The sequence below is a fragment of the Penaeus chinensis genome, chromosome 7, assembly GCF_019202785.1.
Source record: "Penaeus chinensis breed Huanghai No. 1 chromosome 7, ASM1920278v2, whole genome shotgun sequence".
Classification (NCBI taxonomy): domain Eukaryota; kingdom Metazoa; phylum Arthropoda; class Malacostraca; order Decapoda; family Penaeidae; genus Penaeus; species Penaeus chinensis.
Window position 1 is genome coordinate 12041469 of NC_061825.1, and position 20171 is coordinate 12061639.

The following is a 20171-nucleotide window of genomic DNA, read 5'->3' on the forward strand; positions in this document are numbered from 1 at the left end:
TTTCGTCTTGAAAATTTTAATCCGACTACCTTGCCTCGCAGAAATGACCAAGCTGATTTGTCCTCTTCCTAAAACCGCGCCTTTTGGTGCCGCACTATAAGTGGCCCATATATTTCTTCTGTCTTCTTGATTTTAGCGGACAGGCATATGCATCCATAGATACTTGTTTTCTTTTATGTATTCTGAAAATTCCAAAGTAGTATAAATTCAAAATAATCAAATTGATGCGCCACACATAAACACGCACGCGCACACACACATACACACAATCACACACATACACACACACGCGCGCGCGCATACACACACGCACACACACACATATACATACATGCATATGTATATGCATGTATATATGTATACATACATTATATATATACAGATATAGGTCTGCAAATCGGTACATTAAGTCTGAAGATTATTCTGAAGCTCTCAATTTAATGGCTTTTTGTTTTGATTTTTTTTTTTTTTTTCTAATGCGATCTAAACTGAATTTATGATTAGATTTTATATTGTTACACAAATCACAAAGACAATTATAAATAATTCAAGTGGCTGTATATATTCAATGTTTAATCATTTTGTATAGTAACGTCAATTTTACTACCGTCAACTCCGAAAACTCTGCATTTTCCGGTAATCAATTGATTATATAAATAGCGCCTACACTTTACTGCTATCCTCTCTTAGGACTATAAGGTAATTTACTGAAAGGGAGATGATTGACAGAATAAAGGGTAACAAATGGGGTGTGACTACTATAATAAAAGGGAGTTGACTGATGACCAGAGTCATGACCAAGAGTCATCGATCAACATTCATCGTGTTCACTATGATAACAGAATTATCAAGCAAGCAGATTTATTATTGAAGCTAAAATAAAAACTATAACGGTCATGTAATTATGCACATAAAGGAAAGGAACTCAACACAATATATTGCTTCCTTCTAGACTGTCGTTCCCCTCACCCTCGCGGTCGCAGCTGCCTCTACTCATTCTTAAGCAGCTTATGGCTATGCTCCTCAGCCTACCTACAAGGTATGTAATAATTTGGAAATTGAATATGACGATAGCGGTACTTAAACTACATTTATATAATATATGATATATTATGACGAGAAATCCGTCATTGCGTTACTATAACCTCGTGCATGCTTTCCAGATCCCTGCTTAGTACATCACCTTTGTCGTGAAGGAAGACTACTCCGGCAACGACTTCGGTCACCAGGAAGCCCGTGATGGCTACGACACGATGTTCCTACAGTGTTCTTCCCGACGGCTGCTTACAGCGTCAACAGCGACAGGATACGTGGCCGAGATCAACTAGGAGGGTGAGGCCTAGTATCTCAGAGTCTATATCAAAAGGCCTGCTACACGCCTGCTCCTATTTACGAGACCACACCAGCCTACGCTTAAATGAAATCTGTTGACTATATTTTTCGTTGAAAATTATTAAACTGAAAATATTGTAACACTTATTTGTCTTCCTGTTAACACAATAACAAAAATTTTAACACGTCTAAACAATACTCGACATCTCACTGATGACACTGGGTATTTATAAAGTACTTAGTTAACAATTCAAAATCAAAATTTGTTTAAACAGGGTTAGCACATGGTATCAGGTTACAAGAAAATTATCTACAATTGCAAAGTAGCAAGCTTATATGTATTATTATATCAAAAAGCACATATTTTCATATAAATATGTTTATCTCCTCGCGGGACTTTCTTACTGACAGTAACACGCTTGCTTAGAGTGCTTCTAATCATGGGATACATAGATGAACGGATAGTCATATTTATGAATATATTCGTATATGATTAAACGATTTTTCCCTTCCTTCTGGGGCAGAAGCCGTGACCTTTGTCTTGAGAATGTTAAACTTAGCCATCTCCCTCGGTTACCTCTTTGAGGAAAAAAAATCTTAGAACAACTCCGACCACCTGCAAATGATTCCATGCTTCTCTCATAAATCACGGGATTGTGTTAAGGACCAGGAAAAAAATTACAAAATTAGAATGCAATAATAAATTTTCATCCGTAATACATCCATAACTTATACATATGGTAATTTTATTAACACCATTTCATTATACTACACATTTGAGGTAAGCTGAAAGACATTGCCAAAAACAGTAAAGGTAAAGGTCGCACGGAAGGAAGGAAAGAAAGGGGCGTATCTACTGGACTCGTGGACTACGGTATAAAAGGGACGCGCTTGATGGCCGGAGCATCACTCTTCGTCTACCTTCATCATGTTCACTAAGGTAACAATTATCAGTCTTGCTTATGAAGATAGTTTCAGTATGAAGCAATAGTGTTTTATATCCTATGTTAATGTGATTTGTGTTATGTTAATCTGCATAAAAAGAAAGGAACTTGCTATAAGATTTATTGTTTCTCTTCTAGGCTGTTGTTGCCCTTGCCCTCGTGGCTGTTGCTGCTGCTGCTCCTTCTCTGCCAACCTATGGATATGCTCCTCAGCCTACCTATGAGGTTTTATTTCTTTTTCTTCCTTTTTTTTTAATTATTATTACTTTTAGAATTGACAATATGAATAGTATGACTGAATTCGTAAATGAATGATATATTATGACCGGAAATCTGTTACTGTACGATTCTAATTTTGTGTAACCTTTCCAGGTCCCTGCCAAATACGACTTCAACTATGCCGTGAAGGATGACTACTCCGGCAACGACTTCGGTCATCAGGAGGCCCGTGATGGCTATGACACTCAGGGTTCTTACTACGTCCTCCTTCCCGACGGTCGTCTGCAGAAGGTCGCCTACACTGTCAACGGCGACTCCGGTTACGTGGCCGAGGTCAGCTACGAGGGTGAGGCCCAGTACCCCGAGTACAAGCTTGCTCCTGCCTACAAGCCTGCCCCTGCCTACAAGCCTGCCCCTGCCTACAAGCCTGCTCCTTACCATCCCGCACCTGCCTACAAGCCTGCCCCTGTATACGAATCTGCCCCTACCTATGAGACCACCCCAGCCTACGCCTAAATGAACTTCGATCAAAATATGTTTATAGATATTTATTAAACTGAAAGTCTACTGCCATTTGTCCTTTCCCCATATCAAAACAAAATATATTAGTAAGTCCACACGGAGTTCGGATACGATACATAGGACCGGATATTGCACTCGTAATAGGAGTAGAGATTGGACTCGTAGTAATGGAAAATATTGATCTTAGAAACAAAAACTCTAACAAACATGGATTAACCATCGCCACCGGTGTATAATTTAGAATGATAATTCCTAATACTATAATTTACCAAGTAGAAGGGCGGTCCTCTTGACTTACATCGGCGGATATGTACATTGTGCACGTGCAGATATACATACATACACATATAATACATGCTTTTCTCATACATCCGATCCATCTTCGTCTTGAAAATTTTAATCCGACTATCTTCCTAAAACGCGCCTTTCGGTGCTGCACTATAAGTGGCCTATATATTTCTTCGGTCATCTTAATTTTAGCGGACAGGCATATGCATCTAGAGATACGTGTTTTCCTTTATATATTCTGAAAATCCCAAAGTAGTATAAATTCAAAATAGTCAAATTCATGCGCCACACACAAACACACACGCGCACATACACGCACACACAATCACACACACACACACACACACACACACACGCATTTTTATTTGTTTTTGTTTTTTCTAATACAAACTAAACTGAATTTATGATTGTATGTTATATTGTTACACAATATAACAATTGTGAATAATTCGAGTGGCCGTATATATTCAATGTTTAATCATTTTGTATAGTAAGGTCAATTGTATTATCTTGAATTCTGAAAAATCTGAATTTTCCGGTAATCAACTGAGTTATGACCAGTCATCAATCAACATTCATCGTATTCACTATGATAACAGTATTATCAATCAAGCAGATTTATAAGGGAAAGCTTCAATAAAAAAAACTATAACTGTCATGTAATTATGCCCATAAAGGAAAGAAACTCAACACAATATATTGCTTCCTTCTAGACTGTCGTTACCCTCACCCTCGCGGACGCAGCTCCCTCTACGCATTCTTAACCAGCGTATGGCTATGCTCCTCAGCCTACCTACGAGAATATGACGATAGCGGTACTTAAACTACATTTGTAAAATATGTTATATATAATGACGAGAAATCCGGCATTGGGAAACTATAATCTCGTGCATGCTTTCCAGATCCCTGCTTAGTACATCACCTACGTCGTGAAGGAAAACTACTCCGGCAACGACTTCGGTCACCAGGAAGCCCGTGATGGCTACGACACGATGTTCTTACAGTGTTCTTCCCGACGGTTGTCTACAGTGTCAACAGCGACAGGATACGTGGCCGAGGTCAACTTGGAGGGTGAGGCCTAGTATCCCGAGTCTCTATATCAAAAGGCCTGCTACACGCCTGCTCCTATTTACGAGACCATAACACCCTACGCTTAAATGAAATCTGTTGACTATATTTTTCGTTGAAAATTATTAAACAGAAAATCTTGTAACACTTATTTGTCTTCCTGTTAACACAATAGCAAAAAATTTAACATGTCTAAACAATACTCGAAATCTCACTGATGACACTGGGTATTTATAAAGTACTGTATAACTCTAAAACAATATGTACAGACACAGCCATACATGAACTTACCTTTGCCTCCTAAACGTTCGTCTTAAAATTCAAAATCAAAATGTGTTTAAACAGGGTTAGCACATGGTATTATGTTACGACAAATGTAAACGAGGAAAAACAACGAAGCAGAAAATTATCTACAATTGCAAAGTAACAAGCTTATATCAAAAAATCAAAAGGCACATATTTTCATATTAGTATGCATAAACAGTACATTGTGAGGATCTTGTTTATGTCCTTGCGGTTACTTACTGACAGTAACACGCTTGCTTGGAGTGCTTCTAATCATGGGATACATAGATAAACGCATTGTCATATTTATGAATATATTCATATATGATTAAACGATTTTCCCTTCCTTCTGGGGCAGACGCCGTAACCTTTGCCTTGAGAATGTTAAACTCAGCCATCTCCCTCGGTTTCTTCTTTAAGTGATTGTGTTTTTCGAGATAAGGACCAGAACATTGCACAAAATTAGAATGCAATAATAAATTTTAATTCGTAATATATCCATAACTTATACATATGGTAATTTTATTACCACCATTTCATTATACTACACACTTGGGGTAAGCTGGAAGACATAGCTAAAAATAGCATGGGAAGGAACAGACACAGCGAGGGCAACGTAGTCAACGAAGGTTGCGGAGTCTGGACTGCAAGGAAGGGGAAAAGCACGCTTTATATGTTCGTGTATATATGCATATGCATAATGGCAACTATGGTCAGGTAGGGCAGTGTTTCTACGTGATTGTTGGCATGTTATAAACTAGTCTTCTTGGGCTGTCCCCCACGAGGCACGCCACTCCCGGTTTCCATTACGAAAGTAAAACAAATGTCTAGTGGAACAGTTGACATCAGCCATTCTGATTTTCATGCAGGAGGCGGAGGTGTGTTCGCCTGCGTTTAAATGGTGTCAAATGTTGATTTTTAAATACTCCCAATACTATTACTTTTATATAGTTAAAAATTCCGCATATGCATGTATGGTACTACGAAAAAAATACCTATAGGTATCATAGACATGTAACTGTAACATTTCTTTTCAAATTAACAAGGGGATAAAACAGTGTTACTAGACTTTCAGTTTAATAAATATTTTTAAAATATTCAATTTAAGTTCATTTAAGCGTAGGCTAGGGTGGTCTCATAGGTAGGAGCAGGCTCGTAGGTAGGGGCGGGCTTGTAGGCAGGTGCGGGATGGTAAGCAGGAGCAGGCTTGTAGGCAGGAGCAGGCTTGTACTCGGGGTACTGGGCCTCGCCCTCGTAGCTTACTTCGGCTACGAAACCGGAGTCGCCGTTGACAGTGTAAGCGACCTTCTGCAGACGACCGTCGGAAAGAAGAACATAGTATGAACCCTGAGTATCGTAACCGTCGCGAGCTTCCTGGTGACCGAAGTCATTTCCGGAGTAGTCGTCCTTCACGGCATAGTTGAAGTCGTACTTGGCAGGGACCTGGAAAAGTTGCACAAAATTAAAAATCATACCATACTAAATATCCTGTCATAATATATCAGTACTTTATAAATGCAGTAATATTACTGTCATTAACAATTCAGATATTCAAAATCTTACAAACCTCGTAGGCAGGCTGAGGAGCATAACCGTAAGCTGGCTGAGAAGGAGCAGAAGCAGCAACGGCCACGAGGGCGATGGCAACGACAGCCTAGAATAAAGTATCCTATCACATTAGTTCCTTTTCTTTATATGCACATGTTTTGTACTGGAAGCTATCTCTTATCATAAATATCAATAAGCCAGATTCATATTCCTCACCTTAGTGAACATGATGGAGGTAGAAGTGTGATGATCCGGCCACCTAGTGAGTCCATTTTATACCATAGTCCACGATTCCAGTAGGCACGCCCCTTTCCTTCCTTCCTTCCGTGCGACCTTTACCTTGAATTATATCCATCTTCTTCCTTTCTATAAGTGGCCAATCTGCGCTGGAGGAAATTGTTGGTGGGATGTTTGTGTGTATGTGTACATATATATACAAAAATACATGTGTGTGTATATATATATGTATATATATATTATATATATGTATATATATATTATATATATTTGTGTATATATAATCAGTTAATTTAAAAGAAATTTGATATTCAGAAAGCACTGTAAAATAAATAAATACAAATTACAATACACAGTGGCAAATGCTGAATGTACAAGGCCATCTGAATGGCTCCAACTGGTGTTACTACTATATAATCAACGGAATATTTTAAAGATAAATTTAATTCATAATGTTCATTTTCGCGTCCATGCACCAAGGTTTTGTCACCTTCAGTGTTAGTATTCGAAAATATAAAAAATTTCCCGCTTCCTTTGGATTACACGATACTATATAATACTGTGCATGTATGTATATGTGTATATATTTATACGTATATATGAATAATGATGATGGAGTATGTGTCCGTCTGAACGTTTTTATCCAGAAAATAGAAAAAATATGGTCCGTGGCTCCGGAAATCAATAATTTAAACAGATATGCATATGTGTGTGTGTGTGTGTGTGTGTGTATGTATGTATATATATATATATATATATATATATATATATATATATATATATGGATGTGTATATATAGAGAGAAAGTGAGAACATGCCTCTTCTGCTCGCTTAAAAACAAATAAGTATGCATATATGTGTGTGTGTGTGTGTGTGTGTATGTGTGTGTGTGTGTGTGTGTGTGTGTGTGTGTATTATATATGTTTGTATACATATATGATATATATACGAGTATGTATATATATTTATATTTATACACACACACACACACACACACACACACACACATATATTGAGTTTGACGTGTATATATGTACACATATCCATATATATATATATTATATACATAAATATATACATATATATGCACATAGATAGATATATGTATGTATGTATATATATGCATATATATATGTATATATACAGTGTATATGTACATATATATATATATATGGATAAGATATATAAAGTATATATAGTATAGTATTATGTACAGTAAATATATATGGTAGAGTGTTGTTGCAACAAGCAATATGATAATGCTGAAATTTAGAAATGAAGTATCGAACCCCATTCATAAAAGACATGCGTTTCCCTTCCTTCCGGTCCGAACACTGCGACCTTCGCATTGAAGGTGCTAATCCGACCACCTTCATCGCTTAAGGCAAAGTAGGAGTATGAAACAAATGTCCTTTTCTCAGACACTCGTTAGGTCTGAAAACCATTCAAGGGCAGAATTTCTTTTATAGATTTTAGATAGTGACATTAATGGGTAACAGGGTATGTATGTTTGTGCACTAGTCATGTGCTGATGTATTTTATTGTACAATTTCAATATTTAAGCATACATTCCTTCGTAATCATAAATTTACACTCGCCCCGCGGGCCATTAAGACCATCTCGAGGGCAACATATAGCCCGCGGCCGATGGGTTTGACACCCCTACTTAAGAACAACCCTAGAAACCTACTAAAAGTATTAAGCTGATCTCTCTCTCTCTCTCTCTCTGTCTCTCTCTCTCTCTCTCTCTCTCTCTCTCTCTCTCTCTCTCTCTCTCTCTCTCTCTCTCTCTCTCTCTCTCTCTCTCTCTCTCTCATGAATGTAGCATTTTCCGCAGCCGTTCTCTGAATTAAGATATCATTCGTCTTCAATTATGGTCCGCTGGCTTCCGATTATAATTCCACGCGTTCACACGCTTGGTTATTTTGCGTACAGCTGTTGCTCCAACACAGAACCGCTTATAGCAGCTTCGTTGTTTTTGGATGACAAAGTGATACTGTGTATCACATTAAGATATTAATAATGTAAATAGTAATTATGATGATAATGATAATAACAACAGCAAAACAATAATAATAGTAATAATAATAACAGTACATACCATTATTATTGATGTTTGCAATAATGATAATATAGATAATGATAATGATGATAATGTAATAATAGCAATACATAATAAGTGATAAAGATTGATTTCTTCCCCATTTCTTTCAATTCCCCAGACGTTTTCCACATTTCCTCTTTCCTCGTATATTTTCTATTGCCCTTATCATACAACTATTCGTAACCTATGGCCAGTTGAATTAGTTCAGACGATCCAGTTGAGGTACGGAACGCATCAATACGTTTCGTTCGTTTCTTCCAGATGTATGTGAACGAACAAAAACTGTACGGAATACGAATAACAGCAGTGCGATTTGTACATAATAAATGTCTATCCAAGGAAACCGTACAGACGCTGTAAGAGGGTGAGTGATAACGTGCGAACTAAGCTTAATTAATATGGATAGACGGACACATAAATATACACTACAAAGTTATTTACATTCTTTTATAAAGTTAAGATATATGTATATGAAGCACTTCTTATTCATATATGCATATGCAGTGTGCATGTGTGTATATATGTATGTTGGCGTGCGAGTTGGTATGTGTGTACATCTATATATGTGTATGTGTGTGTGTGTGCGCATTTATATATGAACATTTATATATATACACACATACACATCCATATATCTATTAATGTGTATGTATGTCTGTGCGTGTCATATAGCATTATATAATCCGAAGAATGCGGAAAATGGAGTTTTATCTTTACAATTTTTGCCACGAATCAATACATAACAGCTGAAACAAGATAAAAATCATAAGTATTAGATACAAAATTATTACGAATTCAATCTATACGAATTTATTATATTGGCAATATAGTGACAGAGCTAAGTTTGCGTAATTAAACATTGTAAATTCAATATATGCTAATGTATATGGTAACATCAATTTTATTATTTTAAATTTTAAAGTGATCCGTGAATTTTATTTTTTCCTTAAATCAAGTTCTCATATATAACGCACTTATATTTTCTTACAGCGCCAATTTTGTTTTAGAGAGCAGAATGGCCATTTATGGAAAGGAGGAGGATGGATATAATTCACGGTTAAGGTCGCCAGAAAATGGGTGTGCCCTTTAGTCTCGTGGACTACTGTATAAAATGGACTCGCTTATTGACCGGAGTATCACACGTCATCGACCTCCATCATGTTCACTAAGGTGAGAAGTAGTATCAGTCTAGCAAATTTAGATTTATGATAAGAGATATCTTTTAGTACGAAACAACAGTGCCGTATTCAGCATAATTGCGTCATGATAATGCACATATGCAGGAAAGGAACTAATATGATATGTTATTTTATTTTTTAGGCAGTCGTTGCCCTCGCCATCGTGGCCGTTGCTGCTTCTGCTCCTTCTCAGCCAGCTTACGGTTATGCTCCTCAGCCTACTTACGAGGTTTGCAAAATTTTGAAAGTTTGAATATATAATATTACTTCAAATTTGAATTACTGATAGATTATGATCGGTTATTTGGTATGCTGGATGCTAATTTTGTGCAACTTTTCCAGGTCCCTGCCAAGTACGACTTCAACTATGCAGTGAAGGACGACTATTCCGGAAATGACTTCGGTCACCAGGAAGCTCGCGACGGTTATGATACTCAGGGTTCTTACTACGTCCTCCTTCCCGACGGTCGTCTGCAGAAGGTCGCCTACACTGTCAACGGAGACTCCGGTTTCGTAGCCGAGGTCAGCTACGAGGGCGAAGCCCAGTACCCTGAGCACAAGCCTGCCTACAAACCTGCTGGTGCTTATAAGCCTGCTCCTGCACACCAGCCTGCACCTGCCTACAAGCCCGCCCCTACCCACGAGCCTGCTCCTACCTACGAGACCACCCCAGCCTACGCATAAACGAACTTCTCTTAAATATATTGTAATGATATTTATTAAACTGAAATTATATTACTATGTGCTTGTTTTAATTGTTAACATGAAAAGAAATTATATTGTCGATACAATACGTCTATATGATAACTATGGATATTTTTACACAGTAACACAAATTGACGGTGGAATTCTCAACCTTCCAGGCGACGTCTAAAGAAGTCTTGCCGAGAAGGGCCCAGGGGCCGGGTTATATCGTATATAAAAGTAATAGTTCTAAGAATTATTTGACAGATAATTGACAATAACACGCAGTCTCCGACATTTTTTTCTTTTTTCTTTTTTACCAGCAGAAATTTGTCTCAATAGAAACTGGAGAAGGGGGAGAAGCAGCCCAAGAAGACTGGATTATATCATAGCATCAAGTAGAAGCATGGTCATATTTATTCCACGGTTGCCATTATGCATATACATATATGCATATATATAAAGGACGCCTTTCCGTTCCAGCCAGTCCAGACATCGCAACCTTCGCCTTGCCTTTGTGGCCGTTGCTTTCCAGCCGAACTCAGGTCTGTGAAATGCTGAAGATAAAACTGAAAGTAATAACATTCCTTCACTTGAAAATTATTAATGTATTACTAATAAAAATATAGTATTGTATTTTATTTTTGTCGACAGAAAAGAATAACGATCACGGGAGACAGAGAAAGAAGCTTGGAATCTTTTGCATGTGGTCAACGTTCCATTAAATTTTTCGTCAACCATGTACCGCGTAATCGACACTCGGAGAAGACGAGACCGAGGAAGAAAGTGGTTATGATTAACATTATGGCAAAGATCGCGGTGTCTGTATCGGAAGGAAAGGAAAATTGTATCTACACACACTTATATATAGTATTTTATCTGGATATATATAAAAATAGTATTTTGTCTGAATGTATATATACATATATATAATATATATTCAGAAATATAACAATATATATACATATATCTTGCATATATATGCCTATGCATATCTTCCCTGTGGATCAGAGGGAATTCTGATAAAGGTGTTAGTAATAAAATCTCTTCAGGTCCTACTTAATTCCTTTCCGACAGGAGAATCCCAGACGATAAACTAGATCCTCACCATGTATTCTATATTTATCTGTATTCATATTTCTATACATGCATACACGGAAAGAAAAAAAACTTTAAAATTGTAAATAATGTACTTCATTTGTTTCTCCATTTACCTTTGTCGCAATGATATCGTCCCGTTTTCTAGCCCGTTACCCTTTGATTAATGGTGTACGTACGAGCCGACTTAAAATATTAAAGTAATATACTGACGGTGAAGGTTCATGTCTGTACGTATGTAATGTTTTATGGTTATATAGAACATTTATCATAATCATAGTGATGCAGAGTACTAGTTGTACATAATATTGTTATTATGCATGTTAAAAGGAAAAACATACACATGTTACTAGAGTTTCAGTTTTATAAATAGCTATAAAAATATATTCAATTAAAGTTCATTTAGGCGTAGGCTGGGGTGGTCTCGTAAGTAGGGACAGGTTCGTATGCAGGGGCAGGCTTGTAGGCAGGTGCGGGATGGTAGGATGGAGCAGGCTTGTAGGCAGGAGCAGGCTTGTACTCGGGGTATTGGGCCTCGCCCTCGTAGCTGACCTCGGCTACGAAGCCGGAATCGCCGTTAACAGTGTAGGCGACCTTCTGCAGACGACCGTCGGGAAGGAGGACGTAGTAAGATCCCTGAGTATCGTAGCCATCACGGGCCTCCTGGTGACCGAAGTCGTTACCGGAGTAGTCATCCTTTACTGCGTAATTGAAGTCGTACTTGGCAGGAACCTGAAAAAGTTGCAGAAGATTAAATTCATACAATACCATACAATACAATCCGGTCATATATCAATAGTTCATAAATGCGTATCATTTCTATTATCAATCTAATATACAACACTTTACAAACCTCATATGTAGGCTGAGGAGCGTAGCCGTAAGCTGGCTGAGAAGGAGCAGATGCAGCAACGGCCACGAGGGCCAGGGCAACGACAGCCTGGAAGATAGTAAATTATTATATTGCGAATTCCTTTTTAAATGCACATTGTTATATAGAATTGGCCTATTACTTTATTACCTCATATTAAAGTTATTTCGCATCATAAATCAGAAATACCTAGACTTGTAATGTTTGTTACCTTAGTGAACATGATGGAGGTGATGCTTCGGTCTTCAAGCGAAACCTTTTTATACTACACGAATCTAGTAGCCACGCCCCTCCCTTTCTAGCCACGTCCCTTCCTTCCTCCCTTCCTTCCGTACGACCTTTACCTTGAATTATGTTCATCTTCCATTTGTGCTGTGGTAAAGCGTAAGCGACACTAGGATTTAATGATAAATTTACTCACTTTACCAATTCTCATTTACTTTCGCGGATATATACCGTGTACCAAGTTTTAGAACAATAATTCGTTAGTGTAAAGCTCCATTTTCCGCACCCTTCAGACACATATGTGTATATATATATGTATGAGTATATATAAACACCCCACACACATATCGGTATACATATACAAGGTATATAGATGTGTATATGATGTACAAGTCTGTGTACATACATGCCAAAATAAAACCATATTGAATAATTGTGGATTAAGTGTCAATGTATGTGTCTATCAGCGGGTAATGCGGCTGCGGGGAACGATATTTTAGGGAGACATGATGAGATGATCCGAAGGCGTCCTAATAAACACCTTCAAGACGAAGGTCGCGGTTTCCGGACCGGAAGGAAGGGAAGGTACGTCTTGTATGTACAATATCTATGCATATATATGTATGTATATATACATAAACTTATATTTGTACATATATATGTATATATTTCTGTATATATATTTATGTTTAAGTATACAAGTGTGTTTGTGTGTATATATACTATATGTATATGTATGCATATATTCGTTTATACATATGTATACAACAGTTTATATATGTATATATTTGTATATATGATTGCTATATTCATGCAAAGGATTGCTGTTTTAAGTTCCTTGTAAGTAGATTTCCAGCCTCTTTTATTATATTTTCCATAAACCTTTGTGTATTTCTGCATGCACGCAGCAATATACAAACACAAAAACAGCTTATGGATATATGTAAACACACGAGCTTGGTGTGTGTACGTATTTTGATTTACCATTGACTGAAAATGTAAGAAACTGTATTTAACATCCCCCACTTGAAACTGCTGATTAAATATAGAGAGGAACCTATGTGGTATGCAACAGTAGTACTATTTAAAAGTAGCAATATGGTCTACCCGTATTATGAAGAGGGTCGTTATAATCCAAGGTGAAGGTCGCACGGAAGGAAAGAATGGGCGTGTCTATTGTAGGCCTACTCGTGAATCACAGCGTAAAATGAACGAGTTAAGAGAGGAGTATCACACATCATATACATTCATAATGTTCACCAAGGTAAGAAATATTGTTAACCTGTCCTAATCTGATTTAGAAAAAAATGCAATATACACCATAATAAATTACGTGCAAAATGTTTGTATGAAACACAAGATGAAAAGTACTAGAAAAAAAAAATACAATTACTTTGTTCTAGACTGTCGTTGCCCTTGCCTTTGTGGCCGTTGTTGTCTCTGCATCTTCTCAACCAGCCTATGGATATGCTCCTCAGTCTACCAATGAGGTAAGTATCGTTTTAAAAATCTGCAAATCACATTTGTTACTGACACATTATAAAATATAATTTAGTATTCCCCTATTTTTATTTTGTGCAACTTTTCCAGGTCCCTGCCAAGTATGACTTTAACTATGCCGTGAAGGACGATTACTCCGGTAACGACTTCGGTCACCAGGAGGCCCGTGATGGCTGCGATACTCTGGGTTCTTACTACGTTCTCCTTCCCGACGGTCTTCTACACTGTCAACGGTGACTCCGGCTACGTGGCCGAGGTCAGCTACGAGGGTGAGGCCCAGTACCCCGAGTACAAATGTGTGCAAGGGATGCCTACAATGCAGCACCTTCCTATACGCCTGTCCCCGCCTACGCTTCATTAACTTATTTATGATGAATATTTACAAAAAGAAAACCTGATAAAATTTGTTTGCTTCACCGATTTACTTGAGTAATAAGAAAATGTTAATAAGCACACAACGAGCGTTCGTCTCCAAAAGCCGGCAATTAAAGATTCTTTAGACACAAGAAACGCACATCCCATATTTCCTACTCATACATACCATCGACAATATGCCAAAAAGAAATGTTTTCAGGGCATGATAGCAGTTACAAATATGAACAATTGACAAGTTCCATACCCGTTAAACAAGGTGCGTTTAACGTCATTACGACACCCTTGAGTGAGGTAATCTATACCATGGAAGGCCTCATTTCTGATATTACTTTACTGAGGTCAGTTTTGATTATTTAATCTAAGTAGTTAATTGTCGTATGACGTAACCGTATACACGTATGCTAATTTTAATCACGACCATGGCTGACCCCTTCATTACTGCAGTTGGCATTGTAGATTATGTATTCTGCTCAACATAACGCTCATGCTCAACATGACGAAAATACATACATACACAAAACATATGCGTATACTTATATGTACGTGCGTGCATATATATGTATGTATACTAATTTATGTGTATAAATACATATACATATATATGTATATGTATATATACATATATAAGGGCTTTTCGTAGCATCCCGAAACCCCAAACACTTTGATTGTTTCAAGTTGTATTACGGTTGTGTACTGACATACACAGTTTTGAGAAAAGGAGTTATTTTTTATTTCATTTTACATAAAAAAGCAATAGAAAATATTTAAAGTACTTAAATTGCTGGTATGATTTTTAACTGCAAGCAAAATATTTGGAAGCTTCAAATAAAATGGAAAAAAGTATCTGACTACTCGGTGATTTTTGTCGTTTATACACACCATTCTTTGTTTCGCAAGGCTGTGGAAAGTTTATTTCTCAAATTCAAAATATGTATTTTTTATTATATACATTGTTCTTTATATGAAAATTGGATAATTCCAATGATCACGAACATTTACTTCAGTTACTGATTGAAGTATATCAACAAATCAAGAATCACCGTATTTAATAGTAGTTAATACCACGTCATATGACTCGGATACGTTCGTTCCAGCGATCTTATCCATATAGAGTAAACGTGTATTTGATGTACTGCTAAAAATGCTCAGAAACATTGTATGCACCTTTACAAAATAGAGTAATATACGATGTCATTCGTAATTAATGAAAATATAAATCCCTATCTGAAATTATGTGAAAAATATCTGATAAAAAATATTGCGCTCTGATTGGCTGCCCGGAGTGTATCAAACCGTATCAAGTTGAAGACAAATATTGGTGTAAAATGAAAAGATGTTTCAACAAGTTCCAATAATGTACGCGTAAAGGGCAAACATGTATCAGAGTGTACCAAAGTGTTGGGGGTTTCGGAAATGTTACAAAAAAGGCCTATAATATATATATACATATATAAACAAACACATATATATAGGTCTTTTTTGTAGCACCACGAAACCCCTAACATTTGTTACAATGGATATTCTTGGTGTGAATTGCTGACTGTTTTAATTTGCTTCTAAATTACTCCGTGTGTGCAAGAGATGGCCGGGGTTACCATCCACTGGCAACGAGGGATTTAAACGCATAAGAGAGAGACATAAGAGACACTTGCCTAATGTGCGTGCGTGTGTTTATGTATGTGCGTGTGTGTGTGTGATAATAAAAAATATAATAATAATAATAATCGGTTTATTGAATCTCATGCAGCCAAGGGCTGAAAATATGCATAAAAATACAGAGACAGACAAACTGTATATACATAAACATACAAACAACAAACAACGAAATAAACGAATAATCTATAGGAAGAATAGCAACAAAAGACACATAGGAAAATAACAAAAGACAGGTGCAAGTACAGGTAAGCTAGGAGTGCTGGACAAGTAATTGTGGACTAGTGCTCGTAGAAGAGGTGCGGTGGGCGGTCCATTGACTAGTGCTCGTTGATGAGTCGGACTAGAGTCGGTATTGTGCTCTCCGGTGGTTGCAGTCAGTGCGAGGCCCTGATGGGCACCAGTTTGCGAGGCGGCGGTGTGTCAGGGGGCAGCAGGTCGCAGTGGCGTGGATGGCACAGAAGCTCCAGGTCAAACTAGGTGGTGGTGGTGTAGTGAGTGGCGGGGAGGTGTAGCTTAAGACAGTCAAGCTCAAGAGAAGTCATAGCTGGTATAACAAGACCGAGAATAATCCTGAGTGCCTTTTTCTGTACTCTCTCGAGTTCTAGCAGCTGGGTGGCGGCGAGGGAGGAGGACCCTGCGGGGAAGCGTAGGTCAGTTTGGGCAGGATGAATAGCCCGTAGATATTTTGAAGCTCCGGAAGTGGGACACCAAGGGACTTCAGGCGATGCAGCATGTGAAGCTTGTACAAGGCAGACCCCACGATGTCTCTGACGTGTTGCGTCCAGGAGAGCTTTCCGTCGATGGTGACGCCGAGCAGCTCGGTGGAACAGACTACGTCGAGCGGATGGTTGTCTAGTATGAGGATGGGCGAAGGATCGGGGTTGGTGAAGTCGAATTGTATCCCGATGTGCATTTAATTCTATAGGCCACCATATTAAACTCAAACTTGAAATATTTATTAAGACATATTATTATTATTATTATTATTATTATCATTATATATTTTTTTATTATTATTATTATATATTTTTTTATTATTATTATTATTATTATATATTTTTATTATTATTATTATTATTATTATATATTTTATCATTATTATTATTGTCATCGTAAGGAAAGTTTTATTCTGGTCAGTTACAAGTGAACATTCAAATATTCAAAAACACAGTATAGTGCTCAGAGATATTTGCAAATACAAGACATGCATATGTGATTTCATTATAGCACCATGTTCTTTATATTGTTATCTTATGGATGAATGCGGGAAGACGATGTCACGGTCTGGCCTCCAGTTTAAATTAAAATGTTCATCCGTCCAAAGAATAATATAAGTAATGAGGTGCAAAATTCTGCTTTAACAAACTCCATATATACATGCCTTATATTTGCACAAACACTTCTGAACATGGCATAGTGGTTTTTAATGTTGTTTTAATGTTAATTTGTTATTTACCAGAATAAAACTTTCTTAATTAGCAATGCTGTGAATAACAGTAACAATGTACATACAGTATATGTTAATAAATAAAATAAAATGATTATGAAATGAAAGTGATAGTGCTAATAAATAATATTATAATCATAATAACAATATTAATAATAATCATAATAACAATATTAATAATAATCATGATAACAATATTAATAATAATCATAATAACAATATTAATAATAATAATAATAATAATAATGGCAATGATAATAAAGATAATAATACAGAGGTCACCTAAAAGTAAAACAAAAACAAAAAATCACAAATGATCAGGACTTTACAACTTTAACCATCATCGATTAAATATTTGTCCAGACCTTAGCCACAATGCGCATGTCAAATAAAAAAAAAAACAGTTTCCTATACATATATGCAAGATGATTAATAGCAGACTCCTTCCACAAGTTAGGCATATGAATGAATATTTCATGTTTCAGTTTAACATGGTGGCCTGTAAAATTCAACGTACATTACATAAAGACTGTCTGCAGTTGTGAGATATCTGCATGATTGACATGAACATCAGCTATTATCTTCTGGCAATATAGTAATATCATTGTTGCATGCAAAAGGTAAGGTGCATATTCTAGCCTGGCTTATTTTATACCTGGGGGTATAAACTGCTCTAGCCTAACTTATACCCTGAGTATAAAACAGCCTATCCTGGGTGGAAATATAGCCAGGGCTGTTACACCGAGCAACTTTGGTAGCCAAAGTTAGTGAGAATGTGACGAATACAGGCTACCTAATAAATAAATTAACGAATGAAAGGCTACATTTGTATTGCATCTGTATATTTAGTCATGACGTTGTATTTAAAATAGCATGATTATTATTAACTTAACACTGATCAATTTCAACATTTTCTTGATTGTTTTATGTAGTGTACAATAAGTGCTGCACTAAGACTGCTACAGAGAATTTATATGTATGTGTTTGTGTGAATGTGTGTGCGTATATATATTAAAGGGCCCATACATATGGGTCTGTGTGTATGTGTGTTGTTGAATAATGGTGGCGTCAAGATGAATTACACTTTTTTATGGTCGGCTTTTGGAACAAACCGACCAGTTAATTTATTGACATATTCTGATTATGTAGACAGGTGAAAGATATATGTATTAGTAAGTTATCTTTAATAAATATCCATCATAAATATATCTAATAGGCAGGGGCAGGCTTGTAGGCAGGTGCTGGGTTGTAGGCAGGCGCTGAGTTGTAGGCAGGCTTGTACTCGGGGTACTGGGCCTCACCCTCGTAGCTGACCTCGGCCACGTAACCGGAGTCACCGTTGACAGTGTAGGCGACCTTCTGCAGACGACCGTCGGGAAGAAGAACGTAGTAAGAACCCTGAGTATCGTAACCGTCGCGAGCTTCCTGGTGACCGAATTCGTTACCGGAGTAGTCGTCCTTCACGGCATAGTTAAAGTCGTATTTGGCAGGGATCTGGAAAATGCACAAAACAGAACCATGCAATAATAAATTTTATAGTTTGTATCATTTACTTTTCAAATATATATATTTTTTTTTTCCAAAAAAATATACTTACCTCATAAGTTGGTTGAGGAGCATATCCATAGGCTGGTTGAGAAGGAGCAGAGGCAGCAAAGGCCACAAGGGCGAGGGCAACGACAGTCTAGAAAGATGTATGTATATATCATTACGGGTTCCCTATATATTTCTTCGATATAAATATCGTTTTGTATAGGAATATACTATGATTGCTCTCGCTTTTAAGGTACATTATGTTATAAATGTGATTCAGGGAGGCTAATAATATTTCTTACCTTGGTGAACATGGTGAAGGTAGATGAAGTGTGATACTCCGATAACTCACGAAGTCCGCTTTATACTGTGGTCCACGAGTAGGCCTAAAGTAGACACGCCCCTTCTTCCTTTACCTTGAAATAAGTTCATCATATTTCTCTTTATGATAGGACAGATTACTTCCGTTTCGATTAAAATTGCGCAAATGTATAGTACAGGTCTTTCATACTACACACTGTTCGACTATAGAAAAGAATGCGACACATGCGACTGTTGCATGATTAGGACTGGGTCACCCTCCAATAAACATGTCGGGGAGGTCTATTCTGTGTATCAGTTCCAGTGATTGTTTAATCTACGTAAATATTATTTATTGTAGTATATAAAATGCCACAAAGAAATAAAAGGTAATTCGCCGGTACAAAAACATATATAAAAAATTACTGATTTTTTATATGGAGGCACAGTACCATATTTGGTTGCAATGTTTGTTTTTCTCGTACATATCCTTATATTTCGAAATCAACGTTTTAGCTCTTATAATAAAATGTCTCACAGCTGAATGGTTGTAGGATTCAGAATCAGAACTCTTAAAGTGTAATAAAATATGGGTTGCTTTATAATGGATGCTAGGATAATGCTGACGTCCAAATCCTACACACATACACATATATATTTAAAGTATTTATATATGATTATTACATGCGTGCTGAAGATAACTGTTTTGATTCATTGTAAACAGATTTGTAGGCTCTATTATTACGTGATTTTAACT

The 20171-nt window shown here is 37.0% G+C and overlaps 4 protein-coding genes across 4 annotated transcripts in view; 2 read left to right on the forward strand and 2 right to left on the reverse strand.

Annotated features, from left to right (window-relative positions):
- LOC125026872 (adhesive plaque matrix protein-like) overlaps positions 1 to 10409 on the forward strand; it is a 20491-nt gene extending 10082 nt beyond the window's left edge. The window contains exons 5-15 of the mRNA XM_047615470.1: positions 691 to 699; positions 1028 to 1039; positions 1176 to 1266; positions 2142 to 2146; positions 2415 to 2501; positions 2649 to 2841; positions 4074 to 4120; positions 4220 to 4376; positions 5800 to 5996; positions 9868 to 9954; positions 10068 to 10409. Of these exons, the coding sequence (XP_047471426.1) occupies positions 691 to 699; positions 1028 to 1039; positions 1176 to 1266; positions 2142 to 2146; positions 2415 to 2501; positions 2649 to 2841; positions 4074 to 4120; positions 4220 to 4376; positions 5800 to 5996; positions 9868 to 9954; positions 10068 to 10409 (1227 nt within the window). The remainder of the gene's footprint in view (positions 1 to 690; positions 700 to 1027; positions 1040 to 1175; positions 1267 to 2141; positions 2147 to 2414; positions 2502 to 2648; positions 2842 to 4073; positions 4121 to 4219; positions 4377 to 5799; positions 5997 to 9867; positions 9955 to 10067) is intronic.
- On the forward strand, positions 2218 to 3062 carry LOC125027580 (cuticle protein 7-like). Its single transcript, XM_047616682.1, has 3 exons — positions 2218 to 2272; positions 2415 to 2501; positions 2649 to 3062. Exons 1-3 carry the CDS (start codon positions 2261 to 2263, stop codon positions 3009 to 3011), a joined length of 462 nt encoding a protein of 153 aa, XP_047472638.1. The 5' UTR covers positions 2218 to 2260; the 3' UTR covers positions 3012 to 3062.
- Positions 10410 to 11909: 1500 nt separating the features above from the next.
- Positions 11910 to 12601, reverse strand: LOC125026873 (cuticle protein 7-like). The gene is made up of 3 exons (XM_047615471.1): positions 12590 to 12601; positions 12361 to 12447; positions 11910 to 12239 (listed from the first exon to the last, which is right to left on the reverse strand). The coding sequence occupies exons 1-3, from the start codon at positions 12599 to 12601 to the stop codon at positions 11910 to 11912; spliced, it is 429 nt and encodes a 142-aa protein (XP_047471427.1).
- Positions 12602 to 18790: 6189 nt separating this feature from the next.
- LOC125026874 (cuticle protein 7-like) lies at positions 18791 to 19428 on the reverse strand. The gene is made up of 3 exons (XM_047615472.1): positions 19417 to 19428; positions 19179 to 19265; positions 18791 to 19075 (listed from the first exon to the last, which is right to left on the reverse strand). Exons 1-3 carry the CDS (start codon positions 19426 to 19428, stop codon positions 18791 to 18793), a joined length of 384 nt encoding a protein of 127 aa, XP_047471428.1.
- Between the last annotated feature and the right edge of the window lie 743 nt (positions 19429 to 20171).

Bases quoted from the DNA above. Each gene is read 5' to 3' on its own strand.
- LOC125027580 (XM_047616682.1), top strand. The intron at 2,502-2,648 runs GTTTTATTTCTT...TAACCTTTCCAG, and splicing joins CTCCTCAGCCTACCTATGAG to GTCCCTGCCAAATACGACTT.
- LOC125026873 (XM_047615471.1), bottom strand. The intron at 12,240-12,360 runs GTTTGTAAAGTG...CAACTTTTTCAG, and splicing joins CTCCTCAGCCTACATATGAG to GTTCCTGCCAAGTACGACTT.
- LOC125026874 (XM_047615472.1), bottom strand. The intron at 19,076-19,178 runs GTAAGTATATTT...TGCATTTTCCAG, and splicing joins CTCCTCAACCAACTTATGAG to ATCCCTGCCAAATACGACTT.